At 40.6% G+C, this 18,101-nt stretch overlaps 1 protein-coding gene across 1 annotated transcript in view; it reads right to left on the minus strand.

The window, feature by feature from the left end:
* Positions 1-18,101, minus strand: part of casp (Fas associated factor casp) — a 174,978-nt gene that overhangs the window by 15,943 nt on the left and 140,934 nt on the right. The window contains exon 13 of the mRNA XM_071662658.1: positions 3,581-3,670. Coding sequence (XP_071518759.1) covers positions 3,581-3,670 — 90 coding nt within the window. The remainder of the gene's footprint in view (positions 1-3,580; positions 3,671-18,101) is intronic.

Consider the following 18,101-nt stretch of genomic DNA (forward strand, 5'->3'; position numbering starts at 1 on the left):
ACAAGTAGTAGTGAAGTGAGAGGGAGATGGAGTGAGTATTTTGAAGGTTTGTTGAATGTGTTTGATGATAGAGTAGCAGATATAGGATGTTTTGGTCAAGGTGGTGTGCAAAGTGAGAGGGTCAGGGAGAAAGATTTGATAAACAGAGAAGAGGTAATGAAAGCTTTGTGGAAGATGAAAACTGGCAAGGTGGCAGGTTTGGATGGTACTGCTGTGGAATTTATTAAAAAAGGGGGTGACTGTGTTGTTGAGAGGTTGCTGAGGATACTCAATGTATGTATGGTTCATGGTGAAGTGTCTGAGGATTGGTGGAATGTATGTATAGTGCCACTGTACAAAGGCAAGGGGGATAAAGGTGAGTGTTCAAATTACAGAGGTATAAGTTTGTTGGGTATTCCTGGGAAATTATATATATATGGGAGGGTATTGATTGAGAGGTACAAGGCATGTACAGAGCACCAGATTGGGGAGCAGCAATGTGGTTTCAGAAGTGGTAGAGGATGTGTGGATCAGGTGTTTGCTTTGAAGAATGTATGTGAGAAGTACTTAGAAAAGCAGATGGATTTGTATGTAGCATTTATGGATAGAGATGCTCTGTGGAAGGTATTAAGAGTATATGGTATGGGAGGTAAGTTGCTAGAAGCAGTGAAGAGTTTTTATCGAGGATATGAGGCATGTTTTTTTTTTCTTTTTTTTTTTCCCAAAAGAAAGAACAGAGAAGGGGGCCAGGTGAGGATATTCCCTCAAAGGCCCAGTCCTCTGTTCTTAGCGCTACCTCGCTATCGCGGGAAATGGCAAATAGTATGAAAAAAAAAAAAAATAAGGCATGTGTGCGAGTAGGAAGAGAGGAAAGTGATTGGTTCCCAGTGAATGTCGGTTTGCGGCAGGAGTGTGTGATGTCTCCATGTCTGTTTAAGTTGTTTATGGATGGGGTTGTTAGGGAAGTGAATGCATGAGTTTTGGAGAGAGGGGTAAGTATGCAGTCTGTTGTGGATGAGAGGGCTTGGGAAGTGAGTCAGTTGTTCGCTGATGATACAGCGCTAGTGGCTGATTCGGGTGAGAAACTGCAGAAGCTGGTGACTGAGTTTGGTAAAGGTTGTGAAAGAAGAAAGCTGAGAGTGAATGTAAATAACAGCAAGGTTATTAGGTTCAGTGGGGATGAGGGACTAGCAAACTGGGAGGTAAGTTTGAATGGAGAAAAACTGGAGGAAGTGAAATGTTTTAGATATCTGGGAGTGGATTTAGCAGCCAATGGAACCATGGAAGCGGAAGTAAGTCACAGGGTGGGGGAGGGGGCAAAGGTTCTAGGAGCGTTGAAGAATGTGTGGAAGGCGAGAACGTTGTCTTGGAAAGCAAAAATAGGTATGTTTGAAGGAATAGTGGTTCCAATAATGTTATATGGTTGTGAGGCATGGGCAATAGATAAGGTTGTGCAGAGAGGGTGGATGTGTTGGAAATGAGATGTTTGAGGACAATATATATGGTGTGAAGTGGTTTGATCGAGGAAGTAAAGAAAGGGTAAGAGAGATATGTGGCAATAAAAATAGTGGTTGAGAGAGCAGAACAGGGTGTATTGAAATGGTTTGGTCACATGGAGAGAATGAATGAGGAAAGACTGTCAGAGGTGGAGGGAACAAGGAGAAGTGGGAGACCAAATTGGAGGTGGAAGGATGGAGTGAAAAAGATTTTCAGCGATCGGGGCTTGAACATACAGGAGGGTGAAAGGCGTGCAAGGAATAGAGTGAATTGGAACGATATGGTATACTGAGGTCGATGTGCTGTCAATGGATTAAACCAGGGCATGTGAAGCATCTGTGGTAAACCATGGAAAGTTTTGTGGGGCCTTGACGTAGAAAGGGAGCTGTGGTTTTGTTGCATTACACATGACAACTAGAGACTGAATGTGAACAAATGTGGCCTTTGTTGTTTTTTCTAGCGCTACCTTGCACACATGCAGGGGAGGAGGATGTCATTTCATGTGTGGTGGGATGGCGGCGGGAATAGATGAAGGCAGCATGTATGAATATATACATGTGTATGTATATGTATGTATACAATGAAATGTATATGTGCGTGTGTGGGCGTTTATGTATATAAATGTGTATGGGGGGGTTTGGGTCATTCTTTCGTCTGTTTCCTTGTGCTACCTCACTAACGCGGGAGACAGCAACAACATACAGTAAAATATAAATAAATATATACATGTATTTTAACTTTCTAAAAGGGGAAACAGAAGAAGGAGTCACGTGAGGAGTGCTCATCCTCCTCGAAGGCTCAGATTGGGGTGTCTAAATATGTGTGGATGTAACCAAGATGAGAAAAAAGGAGAGATAGGTAGTATGTTTGAGGAAAGGAACCTGGATATTCTGGCTCTGAGTGAAACGAAGCTCAAGGGTAAAGGGGAAGAGTGGTTTGGGAATGTCTTGGGAGTAAAGTCAGGGGTTGGTGAGAGGACAAGAGCAAGGGAAGGAGTAGCACTACTCCTGAAACAGGAGTTGTGGGAGTATGTGACAGAGTGTAAGAAAGTAAACTCTAGATTGATATGGGTAACACTGAAAGTGGATGGGGAGAAATAGGTGATTATTGGTGCATATGCACCTGGGCATGAGAAGAAAGATCATGAGAGGCAAGTGTTTTGGGAGCAGCTGAGTGAGTGTGTTAGTAGTTTTGATGCACGAGACCGGGTTATAGTGAAGGGTGATTTGAATGCAAAGGTGAGTTATGTGGCAGTTGAGGGAATAATTGGTGTATATGGGGGGTGTTCAGTGTTGTACATGGAAATGGTGAAGAACTTGTAGATTTTTGTGGTGAAAAAGGACTGGTGATTGGTAATAACTGGTTTAAAAAGAGAGATATACATAAGTGTACATATGTAAGTAGGAGAGATGGCCAGAGAGTGTTAATGGATTATGTGTTGATTGATAGGTGTGTGAAAGAAACTTTTGGATGTTAATGTGCTGAGAGGTGCAACTGGAGGGATGTCTGATCACTATCTTGTGGAGGCAAAGGTGAAGATTTGTAGAGGTTTTCAGAAAAGAAGAGAGAATTTTGGGGTGATGAGAGTGGTGAGAGTAAGTGAGCTTGGGAAGGAGACTTGTGTGAGGAAGTGCCAGGAGAGACTACTGAGTACAGAATGGAAAAAGGTGAAAACAAAGGATGTAAGGGGAGTGGGGGAGTTATGGGATGTATTTAGGGAAGCAGTGATGGCTTGCACAAAAGATGCTTGTGGCATGAGAAGCGTGGGAGGTGGGCAGATTAGAAAGGGTAGTGAGTGGTGGGATGAAGAAGTGTTTGCTTTGAAGAATGTATGTGAGAATACTTAGAAAAGCAAATGGATTTGTATGTAGCATTTATGGATCTGGAGAAGGCTTATGATAGAGTTGACAGAGATTCTCTATGGAAGGTATTAAGAATATATGGTGTGGGAGGCAAGTTGTTAGAAGCGGTGAAAAGTTTTTATCAAGATTGTAAGGCATGTGTACGAGTAGGAAGAGAGGAGAGTGATTGGTTCTCAGTGAATGTCAGTTTGTGGCAGGGGTAATTATGTGTAAGGGAGGTCTGAGAAAACAGATATACACACCTCTTTGAATGCCTCCTCTTGTTGCTTGAGTGATTCTGCTCTTTCTCTTTCCTGTCTTTCTTCCATTTCTGCTTGCCTCTTAGCTGCAGCCTGAAGAATAAGAAATTGATTGATGAAAATTTTAAATCACTTATTGAGTTATGCACTAAAACTTAGGTTATATGGGAAAAAAATTTCAGTGAATAGTGGTCCAATAATTATATTTCTTCTTAACATTTAAACTTCTCAGTTGTTCTTAAGCTTCACATGTCAACAATGATATAAATCATTATTTTTGTTATCACTGTCCCCTCCACTTCTGACACATGTATTCTCTTTGGCAACCTCTACTCACTCATTTTCTCCATGTGTCCAAACCACAGCAACACATTCTCTTCAGCTCTCTCAACCAGGCTCTCTTTATCACCAACTTTCTTACCCTTTTATTACTTAATTACACCATCTTACACCAAATGTTGTCCTCAAACATTCTATTTCCAACACATCCACCCTCCTCTGTAGATCTTCACCCAAAGACCACGTCTTACATCCATACAACATAGCTGGGACCACTATAACTTCAAACATACCCATATTTGCCCTCACATATAACAACTTCTATTTCCACACATTCTAGAATGCTCTCAGAACCTTTGCCTCTTCACCCACTGTATGGCTCACCTCCACTTCCATGGTTCCATTTGCTGCTATGTATGCTTTAAAGTATCTAAAGTACTTCACATCCTCAAAAACTTCTTCATTCAAACTTGCACCTCAACTAACATGTCCCATTACACTGCTGAACCTAATAACTTTGCTTTAATAAACATTTCCTTTTGACTTCCTCCTTTCACACACTCTTCCAAACTCAGTCACTAACTTCTGTAGTTTCCTATTCAATTAAGTTACCAGCGCTGCATCATCGGCAAACAACAATTGACTCGTATTCCACATACAGCCCAACCCTTTGGGACTAAATATACTTGCACCATTCTCCAAGACTCTTGCATTCACTTCCTTCCCCATCCCATCCTTAAACAAATTAAATGGCCATAGTGACAACACATGCCCCTGCCACACATGAACCTTCACTTGGAACCAATCATTCTCCTCTCTTCTTATTCCTACACATGCCTTACAACCTGTATAAAATTTTCTCACTGCTTCTAACAGTTTAGCTCCCATGCCATATATTCTTATGACCTTCCAAAAAGCATCTCTATCAACCCTATCATATGCCTTTTCCAGATCCATAAATGCCACATACAAATCAATTTGTTTTTCTAAGTATATCTCTCACACATTCTTCAAAGCAAACATCCTCTACCAATTTTAAAACCACACTGTTTCTCCCCAGTCTGATGCTCTGTACATGCCTTCACCCTTTCAATCAATACCCTCCCATAAAATTTTCCAGGGATACTCAACAAACTTTTGCTCCCATAGTTTAAACTTTTATCCCCTCTGCCTTTGTACAATGGACTATACATGCAATCTGCCAATCCCCAGGCATTTCATCATGATCCATAAAATACAGTGTATATCCTTACCAACCAATCAACACGGGAGAAGGAATATTTCCCATGTATTCCCCACGTCATAGGGGGCAACTAAAGGAGGTGGGAGCAAGAGCGGGATCTGGAAACCCTCCCCTTCTTGTATGATGAAACAGCATCCCCCCTCCAACAAGGTAGTGCCAGGAAAAGACAAAAAGGCCACATTTGTTCACACTCAGTCTCTAGCTGTCATGTGTAATGCACCGAAAACACAGCTCCCTTTCCACATCCAGGCCCCACAAAACTTTCCATGGTTTACCCGAGATGCTTCACATGCCCTGGTTCAATCCATTGACAGCATGTTGACCCCAGTATACCACATCATTCTAATGCACTCTATTCCTTGCACACCTTTCACCTTCCTGTATGTCCAGGCCCCGATTGCTCAAATTCTTTTGCACCCCATCCTTCCACCTCCAAGTTGGTTTCCCACCTCTCCTTGTCCCCTCCAGCTCTGACACATATATCCTCTCTGTCAATCTTTCCTCATTCATTCTCTCCATGTGAGCAAACCATTTCAATACACCCTCTTCTGCAAAAGGGTGAATAGAGTGAACTGGAATGATGTGGTATACTAGGGTTAACATGCTATCGACGGACTGAACCAGGGCATGTGAAACATCAGAGGAAAACCAAGGAAAGGTCAGGGGGGATTGGATGTGGGTAGTGGGTTATGGTTTTGGTGAATTATACATGGCAACTCGAGAATGGATGTGAGCGTACATAGCCTTTCTTTGCATGATACTTGGGGCAGCAAACAGGTGTGGGGGAGAGAAAAGGAATGTATATGTTACCATTTATGTCTTCTTTCATACATTTATGTTGTTTCCTGTAGGGCAGGGTGGCATCTGAAATGGATGATCAGCAAACAAGTATGAATATGTGGTTTTGTGGTAAGTGATACCCTAGAGGTGGTGTGACTGACATCTTTGACAGCTCATGGTAAGAAAGGAAGACATGGATGTAACACCTCTTTGTTTCTGCCAAGTCTGTTGCCCTTCTATACTATTATTTCATACACAGTTACAGTGTTAGAGGTAAATAACAAAAATATATCTAGAAATACAACATTTTTCACACTAAAATTTAGTTTACATCAGAAAGACAAACAACATTAGGCCTAATTGGCCCACAATTGGGTTGTCTGGCAAAAAAAGTAACAAGATGTAATTCTGCTCAGCACATTATTAGCATTCTACCATCCCCATTACCACTGTTGTTTAAACAGTTTATTCCTGGAATTTTCTCAAAGTACACCTGAATTTATAAAATATTTGTCTCAACGACTTATGAAGGTATCCTTAGTCTTGGCATTCATTACGTCTGACAGTAATTCATTCCAGTGCTTGACAAACCTATAGGAAAAGCAGCTTTTTTCCACGTCCATACTACATCTTTTAGCTTTGAGTTCTATTCCATTTGTCCTGATAACCATATTTTTTTGTATTTTGAAAAGATGTTTGTGATTTACTTTATCAAATTTGTTCAGAATTTTGAACACCTGGATAGTTGCTGCAAAGTCTATTTTTATAGGGGAGAAGAGATCCAATTGTTTTAGCCTATTTGTAAGCCGTATTTCTAGGGGATGGGATTAATTCTGTTGCATGTCTTTGTACTTGCTCTGATTTTCCCTCATCTTTTTTATAGTTTGGGGACCAAAACTGGACTGCATATTCAAGGTGTGGTATTAATAGTGAATTACAATATGTGAGAATCGTTTCTGGTGTCTTGTAATCTATGTTCCTGGATGTGAAACCTAACATTTGGTTGCCTTTTTTACATGCTGCTTGACACTCTCTTGTGTACTTCAGTTTGTTGCTTATCATAACTCTAAGGTCCTTTTCTTCATTTACACTATTTAGAGAGTTTCTGAGTAGTTTGTGGTTGTAACATATTTTCGTGTCTCCAAATTGCATAACTTTACACCTGGCTACATTATCTTCATTTGCCATCTGTCTATCACTCTGCTAGTAAGTTAAGATCTCTTTAAATAATTTCACAGTACTGCCTGTTTACAGCTCAACTTCCTAGTTTAGTACTGTAAGCAAATTTGGAGATCTTAGATATGAAACCCAGATCTAGGTCATTAATGAATATTATGAAAAGAACTGGGCCCAGGCCCAACCCCTGTGGCACACCACTTGTTACGTCTAGCCAATCTGAGGCTTCACTGTTTAATACTAAAAACTGCTTTCTTTCGGTAAGCTAGTCTCATGATCCATGAACAGAGTTCTTCACCAACTCCTTATGCTTTGAGTTTATGGAAAAGTCTTGTGAGTTTTTTATCAAAAGTCTTTAGGTAATCTAATTACATCAGACAGTAGTTTTTCATCCCAATTCTGATAAATATTAATAACATTGAAAAATTCAAGCAAATTTGTCTGGCAGGATCTTCTATTGTGGAAACTGTGTTGGTTGTTTGATACAATTCTGTGATCTAGAAACTTGACAATTTTATCTCATTATTTTTTCCACCATTCTACCTAAAACTGATGTAAGAATAATTGGGCAGTGGTTCAAGGTACACTTTTTCCCTCCTTTTCTACATAATGGAGTAATATTTGCTAGTTTCTAGTTAGCTGGCATCTGACCATCCGACAGAGATTAAATGAATATTTTTGTCTCCTGACCTCTTTTAAAAATCTTGGAGCTATATTATTGGGGCTGTTGAATTTGTTAATATTTAATTAGTCCAGGTGTTTAAGTACTTCATAGATATATATTCTCTAACCTTCAACTCTTTTTCATCAGATACTTGAAACATTTTCATTGGTTGCAGTATTCGAGATGTTTCTTCAACTATGAATATGGAGTTAATGGAAAAATTTAATATGGTACCCTTTTTCTTGTCATCAGTAGTTAGTGTGTTATCTTCATTTTGTAAAGGTCCTATTCCTTCATTTACTGTCTTCTTTTATCTTATATATTTGAAGGATTCCTTAGGATTATTCTTAACTTTCAAGGAAATTCTTTTTTCTTCCATGTGTTTACTCTTATCTTTTGCCCTTCTTACACTTTCTTTGGATATTGAATAATTCCAGACAATTCTCATCAGTTCCCATAGATTTGAATTTCTAATCTTTTCTTCTTTTGGCATCCATGATGGTTTTGAAATATTGTAAGTTTTCTTTGTAATTCATTCAATATGTTTATTTTCAATCTCAAGTAGTGTGCTTTTACAATTATTCCACATTTTCTCTACTGTGTAAACATCAAGAAGTTTTTTCCAATTGATACTGCGAATTTTGTGTCTGTTTTCAAAATCTGTTTGCCTGTAATCTGGGATCAAGAGTCTGTTTTCATTTATTTCATAATCTAAATTTATCTTAAGTTTTTATCGAGGATGTAAGGCATGTGTACGTGTAGGAAGAGAGGAAAGTGATTGGTTCTCAGTGAATGTAGGTCTGCGGCAGGGGTGTGTGATGTCTCCATGGTTGTTTAATTTGTTTATGGATGGGGTTGTTAGGGAGGTAAATGCAAGAGTTTTGGAAAGAGGGGCAAGTATGAAGTCTGTTGGGGATGAGAGAGCTTGGGAAGTGAGTCAGTTGTTGTTCGCTGATGATACAGCGCTGGTGGCTGATTCATGTGAGAAACTGCAGAAGCTGGTGACTGAGTTTGGTAAAGTGTGTGGAAGAAGAAAGTTAAGAGTAAATGTGAATAAGAGCAAGGTTATTAGGTACAGTAGGGTTGAGGGTCAAGTCAATTGGGAGGTGAGTTTGAATGGAGAAAAACTGGAGGAAGTGAAGTGTTTTAGATATCTGGGAGTGGATCTGGCAGCGGATGGAACCATGGAAGCGGAAGTGGATCATAGGGTGGGGGAGGGGGCGAAAATTCTGGGGGCCTTGAAGAATGTGTGGAAGTTGAGAACATTATCTCGGAAAGCAAAAATGGGTATGTTTGAAGGAATAGTGGTTCCAACAATGTTGTATGGTTGCGAGGCGTGGGCTATGGATAGAGTTGTGCGCAGGAGGATGGATGTGCTGGAAATGAGATGTTTGAGGACAATGTGTGGTGTGAGGTGGTTTGATCGAGTGAGTAACGCAAGGGTAAGAGAGATGTGTGGAAATAAAAAGAGCGTGGTTGAGAGAGCAGAAGAGGGTGTTTTGAAGTGGTTTGGGCACATGGAGAGAATGAGTGAGGAAAGATTGACCAAGAGGATATATGTGTCGGAGGTGGAGGGAACGAGGAGAAGAGGGAGACCAAATTGGAGGTGGAAAGATGGAGTGAAAAAGATTTTGTGTGATTGGGGCCTGAACATGCAGGAGGGTGAAAGGAGGGCAAGGAATAGAGTGAATTGGAGCGATGTGGTATACCGGGGTTGACGTGCTGTCAGTGGATTGAATCAAGGCATGTGAAGCGTTCTGGGGTAAACCATGGAAAGTTGTGTAGGTATGTATATTTGCGTGTGTGGACGTATGTATATACGTGTGTATGGGGGGGGGTGGGCCATTTCTTTCGTCTGTTTCCTTGCGCTACCTCGCAAACGCGGGAGACAGCGACAAAGTATATAAAAAAAAAAAAAAAAAAATTTATCTTTAATCTAATCAAAGTGAGATCACTGTTTGACAAACTTTCATCTACTTCACGAGCTGATTAAGTCTGTGTCACTGGTGAGGACAAGATCAAATATGTTTTTACCTCAAGTAGGTTTTTTAATCAAATGTTCTAGAAAAGCATCTTCAATCAGTTCCATTGGTCTCATTCCCTCTTGGTCACCTGTTAATGTATTCCAGTTTATGTTGGGACTGTTGAAGTCTCTTACTATTGTAACCTCTTTACTGTTTACTGGCAGTTGTAGGGAAAAAATTGAATTTGTTTTTTCATACTGAAAATGATGCTTATTTCATTCACAATCTTACTTCGTTATCGGTGAATAACATGAATCTATTTAGAAATCTTACACCTTTTACACCAAATAAAAAGTGAGATCTAATGACCAGTATATATTATGGGGTTACTGGAGGTGATTTTTCATAAGCTTGGTGTAAATTTATCAATTATTACCATAGTCCTTCATTAAACTAAGATTACTGAGGGAAATTATTATGCCATTATCACATAATATTTTCCACAAGTGCAAAGTTACATCCTTACATAATCCCTCTCTACACACTCTTTTTTTCTCATACATATTCATCATACCCTATACCTATTCACCATACCTTATGTTAGCAAGGTAGCACCAGGAACAGACTTAAGGACTATGTTACCTGTATTTCAGGTAAGTTTCCCTCAAATTTTTTTTTCTCTGATATTTATGGTAAAGAGAAAATGCACTCTGTACAATACGATGGCTGACTATCATAAACCAGAAATTTTTTTCACCATTTAAACTGAACTTTCAGGGATACCCTTATGTTGCTCGCAAGGGCAACAAGATCTGCAAAGACTGTCGACATTTCTAACACTGTTTTTTTATCAACTTTTGTGAAGTTTGTTCAACATTTGGAGAAAGCATGTATCCCAGAAGAAACTCCAGATGATTGCTGCTGCCATGAAAGCTAGTTCTGCTCACTGGCAGATGGATGACTCCAAGGGAGAGGTGGTAGATGAAGGTCGGACGACCTTGAAAAAGGAGGGAGCCAAGAGCCTTCTTACATAGAATTGCTTAAATCAACATCTGATACTTTACTGTCACTGTAAAACATAATACTAAAAAGTTAAAGGGCAGAGATGTATGCTAAAACTTTAGACACCGATTTCTTGAAATTTTTATTTTATTTTCTTATTATTATTTTATTTTGCTTTGTCGCTGTCTCCCACGTTAGCAAGGTAGTGTCCACACACGCAAATATACATACCTATACATCTCAATGTACACATATATATACACACACAGACATATACATATATACACATGTACATAATTCATACTGTCTGCCTTTATTTATTCCCATCGCCACCTCCCCACACATGGAATAACAACCCCCTACCCCCTCCTGTGTGAGATAGCGCTAGGAAAAGACACCAAAGGCCCAATTCGTTCACACTCAGTCTCTAGCTGTCATGTAATAATGCACCGAAACCACAGCTCCCTTTCCATATCCAGGCCCCACACAACTTTCCATGGTTTACCCCAGACGCTTCACATGCCCTGGTTCAATCCACTGACAGCACGTTGACCCTGGTATACCACGTCGTTCCAATTCACTCTATTCTTTGCACGCCTTTCACCCTCCTGCATGTTCAGGCCCCGATCACTCAAAATCTTTTTCACTCCATCTTTCCACCTCCAATTTGGTCTCCCACTTCTCCTCGTTCCCTCCACCTCTGACACATATATCCTCTTTGTCAATCTTTCCTCACTCATTCTCTCCATGTGACCAAACCATTTCAAAACACCAACTTCTGCTCTCTCAACCACACTCTTTTTATTTCCACACATCTCTCTTACCCTTACATAACTTACTCGATCAAACCACCTCACACCACACATTGTCCTCAAACATCTCATTTCCAACACATCAACCCTCCTGCGCACAACTCTATCCATAGCCCACGCCTCGCAACCATACAACATTCTTGGAACCACTATTCCTTCAAACATACCCATTTTTGCTTTCCGAGATAATGCTCTCGACTTCCACACATTCTTCAAGGCTCCCAGAATTTTCGCCCCCTCCCCCACCCTATGATTCACTTCCGCTTCTATGGTTCCATCCGCAGCCAGATCCACTCCCAGATATCTAAAACACTTTACTTCCTCAAGTTTTTCTCCATTCAAATTTACCTCCCAATTGACTTGACCCTCAACCCGACTGTACCTAAAAACCTTGCTCTTATGCACATTTACTCTTAACTTTCTTCTTTCACACACTTTACCAAACTCAGTCACCAGCTTCTGCAGTTTCTCACATGAATCAGCCACCAGTGCTGTATCATCAGCGAACAACAACTGACTCACTTCCCAAGCTCTCTCATCCACAACAGACTGCATACTTGCCCCTCTTTCCAAAACCCTTGCATTCACCTCGCTAACAACCCCATCCATAAACAAATTAAACAACCATGGAGACATCACACACCCCAGCCGCAAACCAACATTCACTGAGAGCTAATCACTTTCCTCTCTTCCTACACGTACACATGCCTTACATCCTCGATAAAAACTTTTCACTGCTTCTAACAGCTTGCCTCCCACACCATATATTCCTAATACCTTCCACAGAGCATCTCTATCAACTCTATCATATGCCTTCTCCAGATCCATAAATGCTACATACAAATCCATTAACTTTTCTAAGTATTTCTCACATACATTCTTCAAAGCAAACACCTGATCCACACATCCTCTACCACTTCTGAAACCACACTGCTCTTCCCCAATTTGATGCTCTGTACACGCCTTCACCCTCTCAATCAATACCCTCCCATATAATTTCCCAGGAATTCTCAACAAACTTATACCTCTATAATTTGAGCACTCACTCTTATCCCCTTTGCCTTTGTACAATGGCACTATGCAAGCATTCCGCCAATCCTCACGTACCTCACCATGAATCTTACATACATTAAATAACCTTACCAACCAGTCAACAATACAGTCACCCCCTTTTTTAATAAATTCCACTGCAATGCCATCCAAACCTGATGTCTTGCCTACTTTCATCTTCTGCAAAGCTTTTACTACCTCTTCTCTGTTTACCAAATCATCCTTCCTAACCCTCTCACTATGCACACCACCTCGACCAAAACACCTGTTATCTGCCACTCTATCATCAAACACATTCAACAAACCTTCAAAATACTCACTCCATCTCCTTCTCACATCACCACTACTTGTTATCACCTCCCCATTAGCCCCCTTCACTGAAGTTCCTATTTGTTCCCTTGTCTTATGCACTTTACTTAACTCCATCCAAAACATCTTTTTATTCTCCCTAAAATTTAATGATACTCTCTCACCCCAACTCTCATTTGCCCTCTTTTTCACCTCTTGCACCTTTCTCTTGACCTCCTGCCTCTTTCTTTTATACATCTCCCACTCATTTGCATTATTTCCCTGCAAAAATCGTCCAAATGCCTCTCTCTTCTCTTTCACTAATAATCTTACTTCTTCATCCCACCATTCACTACCCTTTCTAATCTGCCCACCTCCCATGCTTCTCATGCCACAAGCATCTTTTGCGCAAGCCATCACTGCTTCCCTAAATACATCCCATTCCTCCCCCACTCCCCTTACCTCCTTTGTTCTCACCTTTTTCCATTCTGTACTCAAGTCTCTCCTGGTACTTCCTCACACAAGTCTCCTTCCCAAGCTCACTTACTCTCACCACTCTCTTCACCCCAACATTCTCTCTTCTTTTCTGAAAACCTCCACAAATCTTCACTTTCACCTCCACACGATAATGATCAGACATCCCTCCAGTTGCACCTCTCAGCACATTAACATCCAAAAGTCTCTCTTTCGCACGCCTATCATTTAATACATAATCCAATTACGCTCTCTGGCCATCTCTCCTACTTACATACGTATACTTATGTATATCTCTCTTTTTAAACCAGGTATTCCCAATCACCAGTCCTTTTTCAGCACACAATCTACAAGCTCTTCACCATTTCCATTTACAACACTGAACACCCCATGTATACCAATTATTCCCTCAACTGCCACATTACTCACCTTTGCATTCAAATCACTCATCATTATATCCCGGTCTTGTGTATCAAAACCACTAACACACTCATTTAGCTGCTCCCAAAACACTTGCCTCTCATGATCCATCTTTTCATGCCCAGGTGCATATGCACCAATAATCACCCATCTCTCTCCATCAACTTTCAGTTTTACCCATATCAATCATGAGTTCACTTTCTTACACTCTATCAAATACTCCCACCACTCCTGTTTCAGGAGTAGTGCTACTCCTTCCCTTGCTCTTGTCCTCTCACTAACCCCTGACTTTACTCCCAAGATATTCCCAAACCACTCTTCCCCTTTACCCTTGAGCTTCGTTTCACTCAGAGCCAAAACATCCAGGTTCCTTTCCTCAAACATACTATCTATCTCTCCTTTTTTCTCATCTTGGTTACATCCACACACATTTAGACACCCCAATCTGAGCCTTCGAGGAGGATGAGCACTCCTCGTGTGATTCCTTCTTCTGTTTCCCCTTTTAGAAAGTTAAAATACAAGGAGGGGGAGGGTTTCTAGCCCCCTGCTCCCAACACGTGAGGAATGCGTGGGAAGTATTCTTTCTCCCCTATCCCCAGGAATTAATTTTTATTTTAGAAATTCAAAAAGTAATAACTTGGAAAGTTACGAACTGATTTTCATTTTGCTTTCATCTGTCAGTAGATCAATAAAAGGAGCATCAACTCTTGCATGTTCTCTTCTTTATGTGCCATGAGTTGAAAACAATGAAGAAAAATGTAGAAAGTCTAGGATCACAAAAGTTTTTCAAAAAATAAGAAAAAAAATCTCAATACTTGCAGTATGATAATTTCCATGCATATGAGAGTTTAGAAAGGGTTGTTTTACAGGTCTGTATACATGTAATTAACATGCGAGCAACATTACAATACATATGATCATCAAAAGTTAGGGCATTTTCTGGATAAATTTCTGGGTTTTAATTTTTTCACAAAAACTATTCATGATATGCTCATGAAATCCATATGAAAGAAGTTCACAACATTACAACTTTATACCAGAAAATGAATCAGCTTTCTGAAACCAGAAACCCCTAACCACAATCAGTCCCCCAAGAGCTTTTGGTTTCTCGGACCGCTTCATATCCCCAGGCCCATTCCAAAAACTAAACATTGTCTCCTACCAACCATGTTGCTCGAATTCACTCTATTCCTTGCATACCTCGCACCCTCCTGCATGTTCAAGCCCCAGACCTTCAAAGCATCCTTCACTCCATCCTTTCACTTTCTCCTTAGTTTCCCCTGTTTCCTTGTTTCCTCCATTTTTGACAGGCAAGCCCTCTTAGTCATCCTCTCCTCACTCATACTCTCCATGTGTCCAAACCATTTCAGCATACCCTTTTCAGCTCTAATACATACTTTTCTTATTATCACACCTCTCTCTTACCCTATCACATTTTATTTGATCAACTCTTCACTACAGTTCTCAAATATTACATTTCCAACACATCCACTTTCTTTACATTTTTACCTACATCCCATGCCTCACATCCATGCAGTACCAATGGAACTACTATATCATCAAACATAACAAACATCACTCATTTCTTCACATTTCTCAAATTACTTTTTCAACTTTCCTCACAAACTGAACCACAAGCATTCCTCCTAACAAATTAGGCTATCCAACAAACTATGTACTTTCTATGGGACCAATGAGTGCACATGACCTTCATGTGGACAGCCGTACACTTGAAATGGTGGTTGTACAGGGGGTACTACGGATAGCATAATTTTTTCTACGCCTTATTAGTTATGAGCTATCAACACAATGGATATTTAGAACACAAGCAGAACAAGTTGGAACATCAAGTGATACTGGATGCTGTTTTGTAAGAGAACATTAAATGACATCTGGGAACAAGGATCAAAATCCAACATGATCTTATAAAGCTACTGTCTGGAAATAGCTTAGCTAGATGTGTAAATAGCAGTAACCCCACACTTAATAAAGGACTTTAATTTATCATCTGAAGTTCCCTGATACACACACTAATATCAATGAAATCTGAAACAAACAGAATGGCCCCCATCAAACTGTAAGGACCATGTCTTCCTCAGCTAAAGGATTGATTAGCATATGAAAGGGAAATATCTTTATTTATCTATTTTGCTTTGTCGCTGTCTCCCGCGTTTGCGAGGTAGCGCAAGGAAACAGACGAAAGAAATGGCCCAACCCACCCCCATACACATGTATATACATACACGTCCACACACGCAAATACACATACCCATACATCTCAATGTACACATATATATACACACACAGACACATACATATATACACATGCACACAATTCACAGTCTGCCTTTATTCATTCCCATCGCCACCTCGCCACACATGAAATACCATCTCCCTCCCCCCTCATGTGTGCGAGGTAGCACTAGGAAAAGACAACAAAGGCCCCATTCGTTCACACTCAATCTCTAGCTGTCATGCAATAATGCCCGAAACCACAGCTCCCTTTCCACATCCAGGCCCCACACAACTTTCCATGGTTTACCCCAGACGCTTCACATGCCCTGATTCAATCCACTGACAGCACGTCAACCCCGGTATACCACATCGATCTAATTCACTCTATTCCTTGCCCGCCTTTCACCCTCCTGCATGTTCAGGCCCCGATCACTCAAAATCTTTTTCACTCCATCTTTCCACCTCCAATTTGGTCTCCCACTTCTCCTCGTTCCCTCCACCTCCGACACATATATCCTCTTGGTCAATCTTTCCTCACTCATTCTCTCCATGTGACCAAACCATTTTAAAACACCCTCTTCTGCTCTCTAAACCACGCTCTTTTTATTTCCACACATCACTCTTACCCTTACATTACTTACTCGATCAAACCACCTCACACCACATATTGTCCTCAAACATCTCATTTCCAGCACATCCACCCTCCTGTGCACAACTCTATCCATAGCCCACACCTCGCAACCATACAACATTGTTGGAACCACTATTCCTTCAAACATATCCATTTTTGCTTTCCGAGATAATGTTCTCGACTTCCACACATTCTTCAAGGCTCCCAGGATTTTCGCCCCCTCCCCCACCCTATGATTCACTTCCACTTCCATGGTTCCATCCGCTGCCAGATCCACTCCCAGATACCTAAAACACTTTACTTTCTCCAGTTTTTCTCCATTCAAACTTACCTCCCAACTGACTTGACCCTCAATCCTACTGTACCTAATAACCTTGCTCTTATTCACATTTACTCTTAACTTTCTTCTTTCACACACTTTACCAAACTCAGTCACCAGCTTCTGCAGTTTCTCACATGAATCAGCCACCAGCGCTGTATCATCAGCGAACAACAACTGACTCACTTCCCAAGCTCTCTCATCCCCAACAGACTTCATACTTGCCCCTCTTTCCAAAACTCTTGCATTCACCTCCCAACAACCCCACCCATAAACAAATTAAACAACCACGGAGACATCATACACCCCTGCCGCAAACCTACATTCTCTGAGAACCAATCACTTTCCTCTCTTCCTACACGTACACATGCCTTACATCCTCGATAAAAACTTTTCACTGCTTCTAACAACTTGCCACCCACACCATATATTCTTAGTACCTTCCACAGAGCATCTCTATCAACTCTATCATATGCCTTCTCCAGATCCATAAATGCTACGCTACATACAAATCCATTTGCTTTTCTAAGTATTTCTCACATACATTCTTCAAAGCAAACACCTGATCCACACATCCTCTACCACTTCTGAAACCACACTGCTCTTCCCCAATCTGATGCTCTGTACATGCCTTCACCCTCTCAATCAATACCCTCCCATATAATTTACCAGGAATACTCAATTCCTGGTAATAGCTGAAGTAAATTATGAAGGACAAAGGTATGTAAAGAGGATATACTGGATAAAACATTAACAAAATCTTTGAAGAATAATGTAAGGTTTGAAAAATGCAAGGCAGTCCTTCATTTGGGCCTACAGTGAAATGTGTCTTTAACTACATGTTCACGAAAGACACAAATCCCATCAAAGCCAGGACTTATGTGAAACAGAAAGATAGAGAGAGAGAGAGATAAAGAGAGAAAGAGAGAAAGAAAGAAAGAAAGAAAGAAAGAAAGAAAGAAAACAATCAGCAAGTTTCTGAAGAGGTGAAAAGCATGCATTTTGGAAAACGGGCAAGTTGTATTTATCATGACTAACATGAGATGGTAGAGTTCCAAAGCTTAGCCACGTATGAAAAAATAGATATCACAATGGCCCACATCTGACCATCCAGTGCATATATGACACATTGGTCCTTTAGGTATTGCATCCATTGAGTACTGCATAATCTATCTAATCCAGCCACT

The sequence above is a fragment of the Panulirus ornatus genome, chromosome 6 (assembly GCF_036320965.1).
Source record: "Panulirus ornatus isolate Po-2019 chromosome 6, ASM3632096v1, whole genome shotgun sequence".
Classification (NCBI taxonomy): domain Eukaryota; kingdom Metazoa; phylum Arthropoda; class Malacostraca; order Decapoda; family Palinuridae; genus Panulirus; species Panulirus ornatus.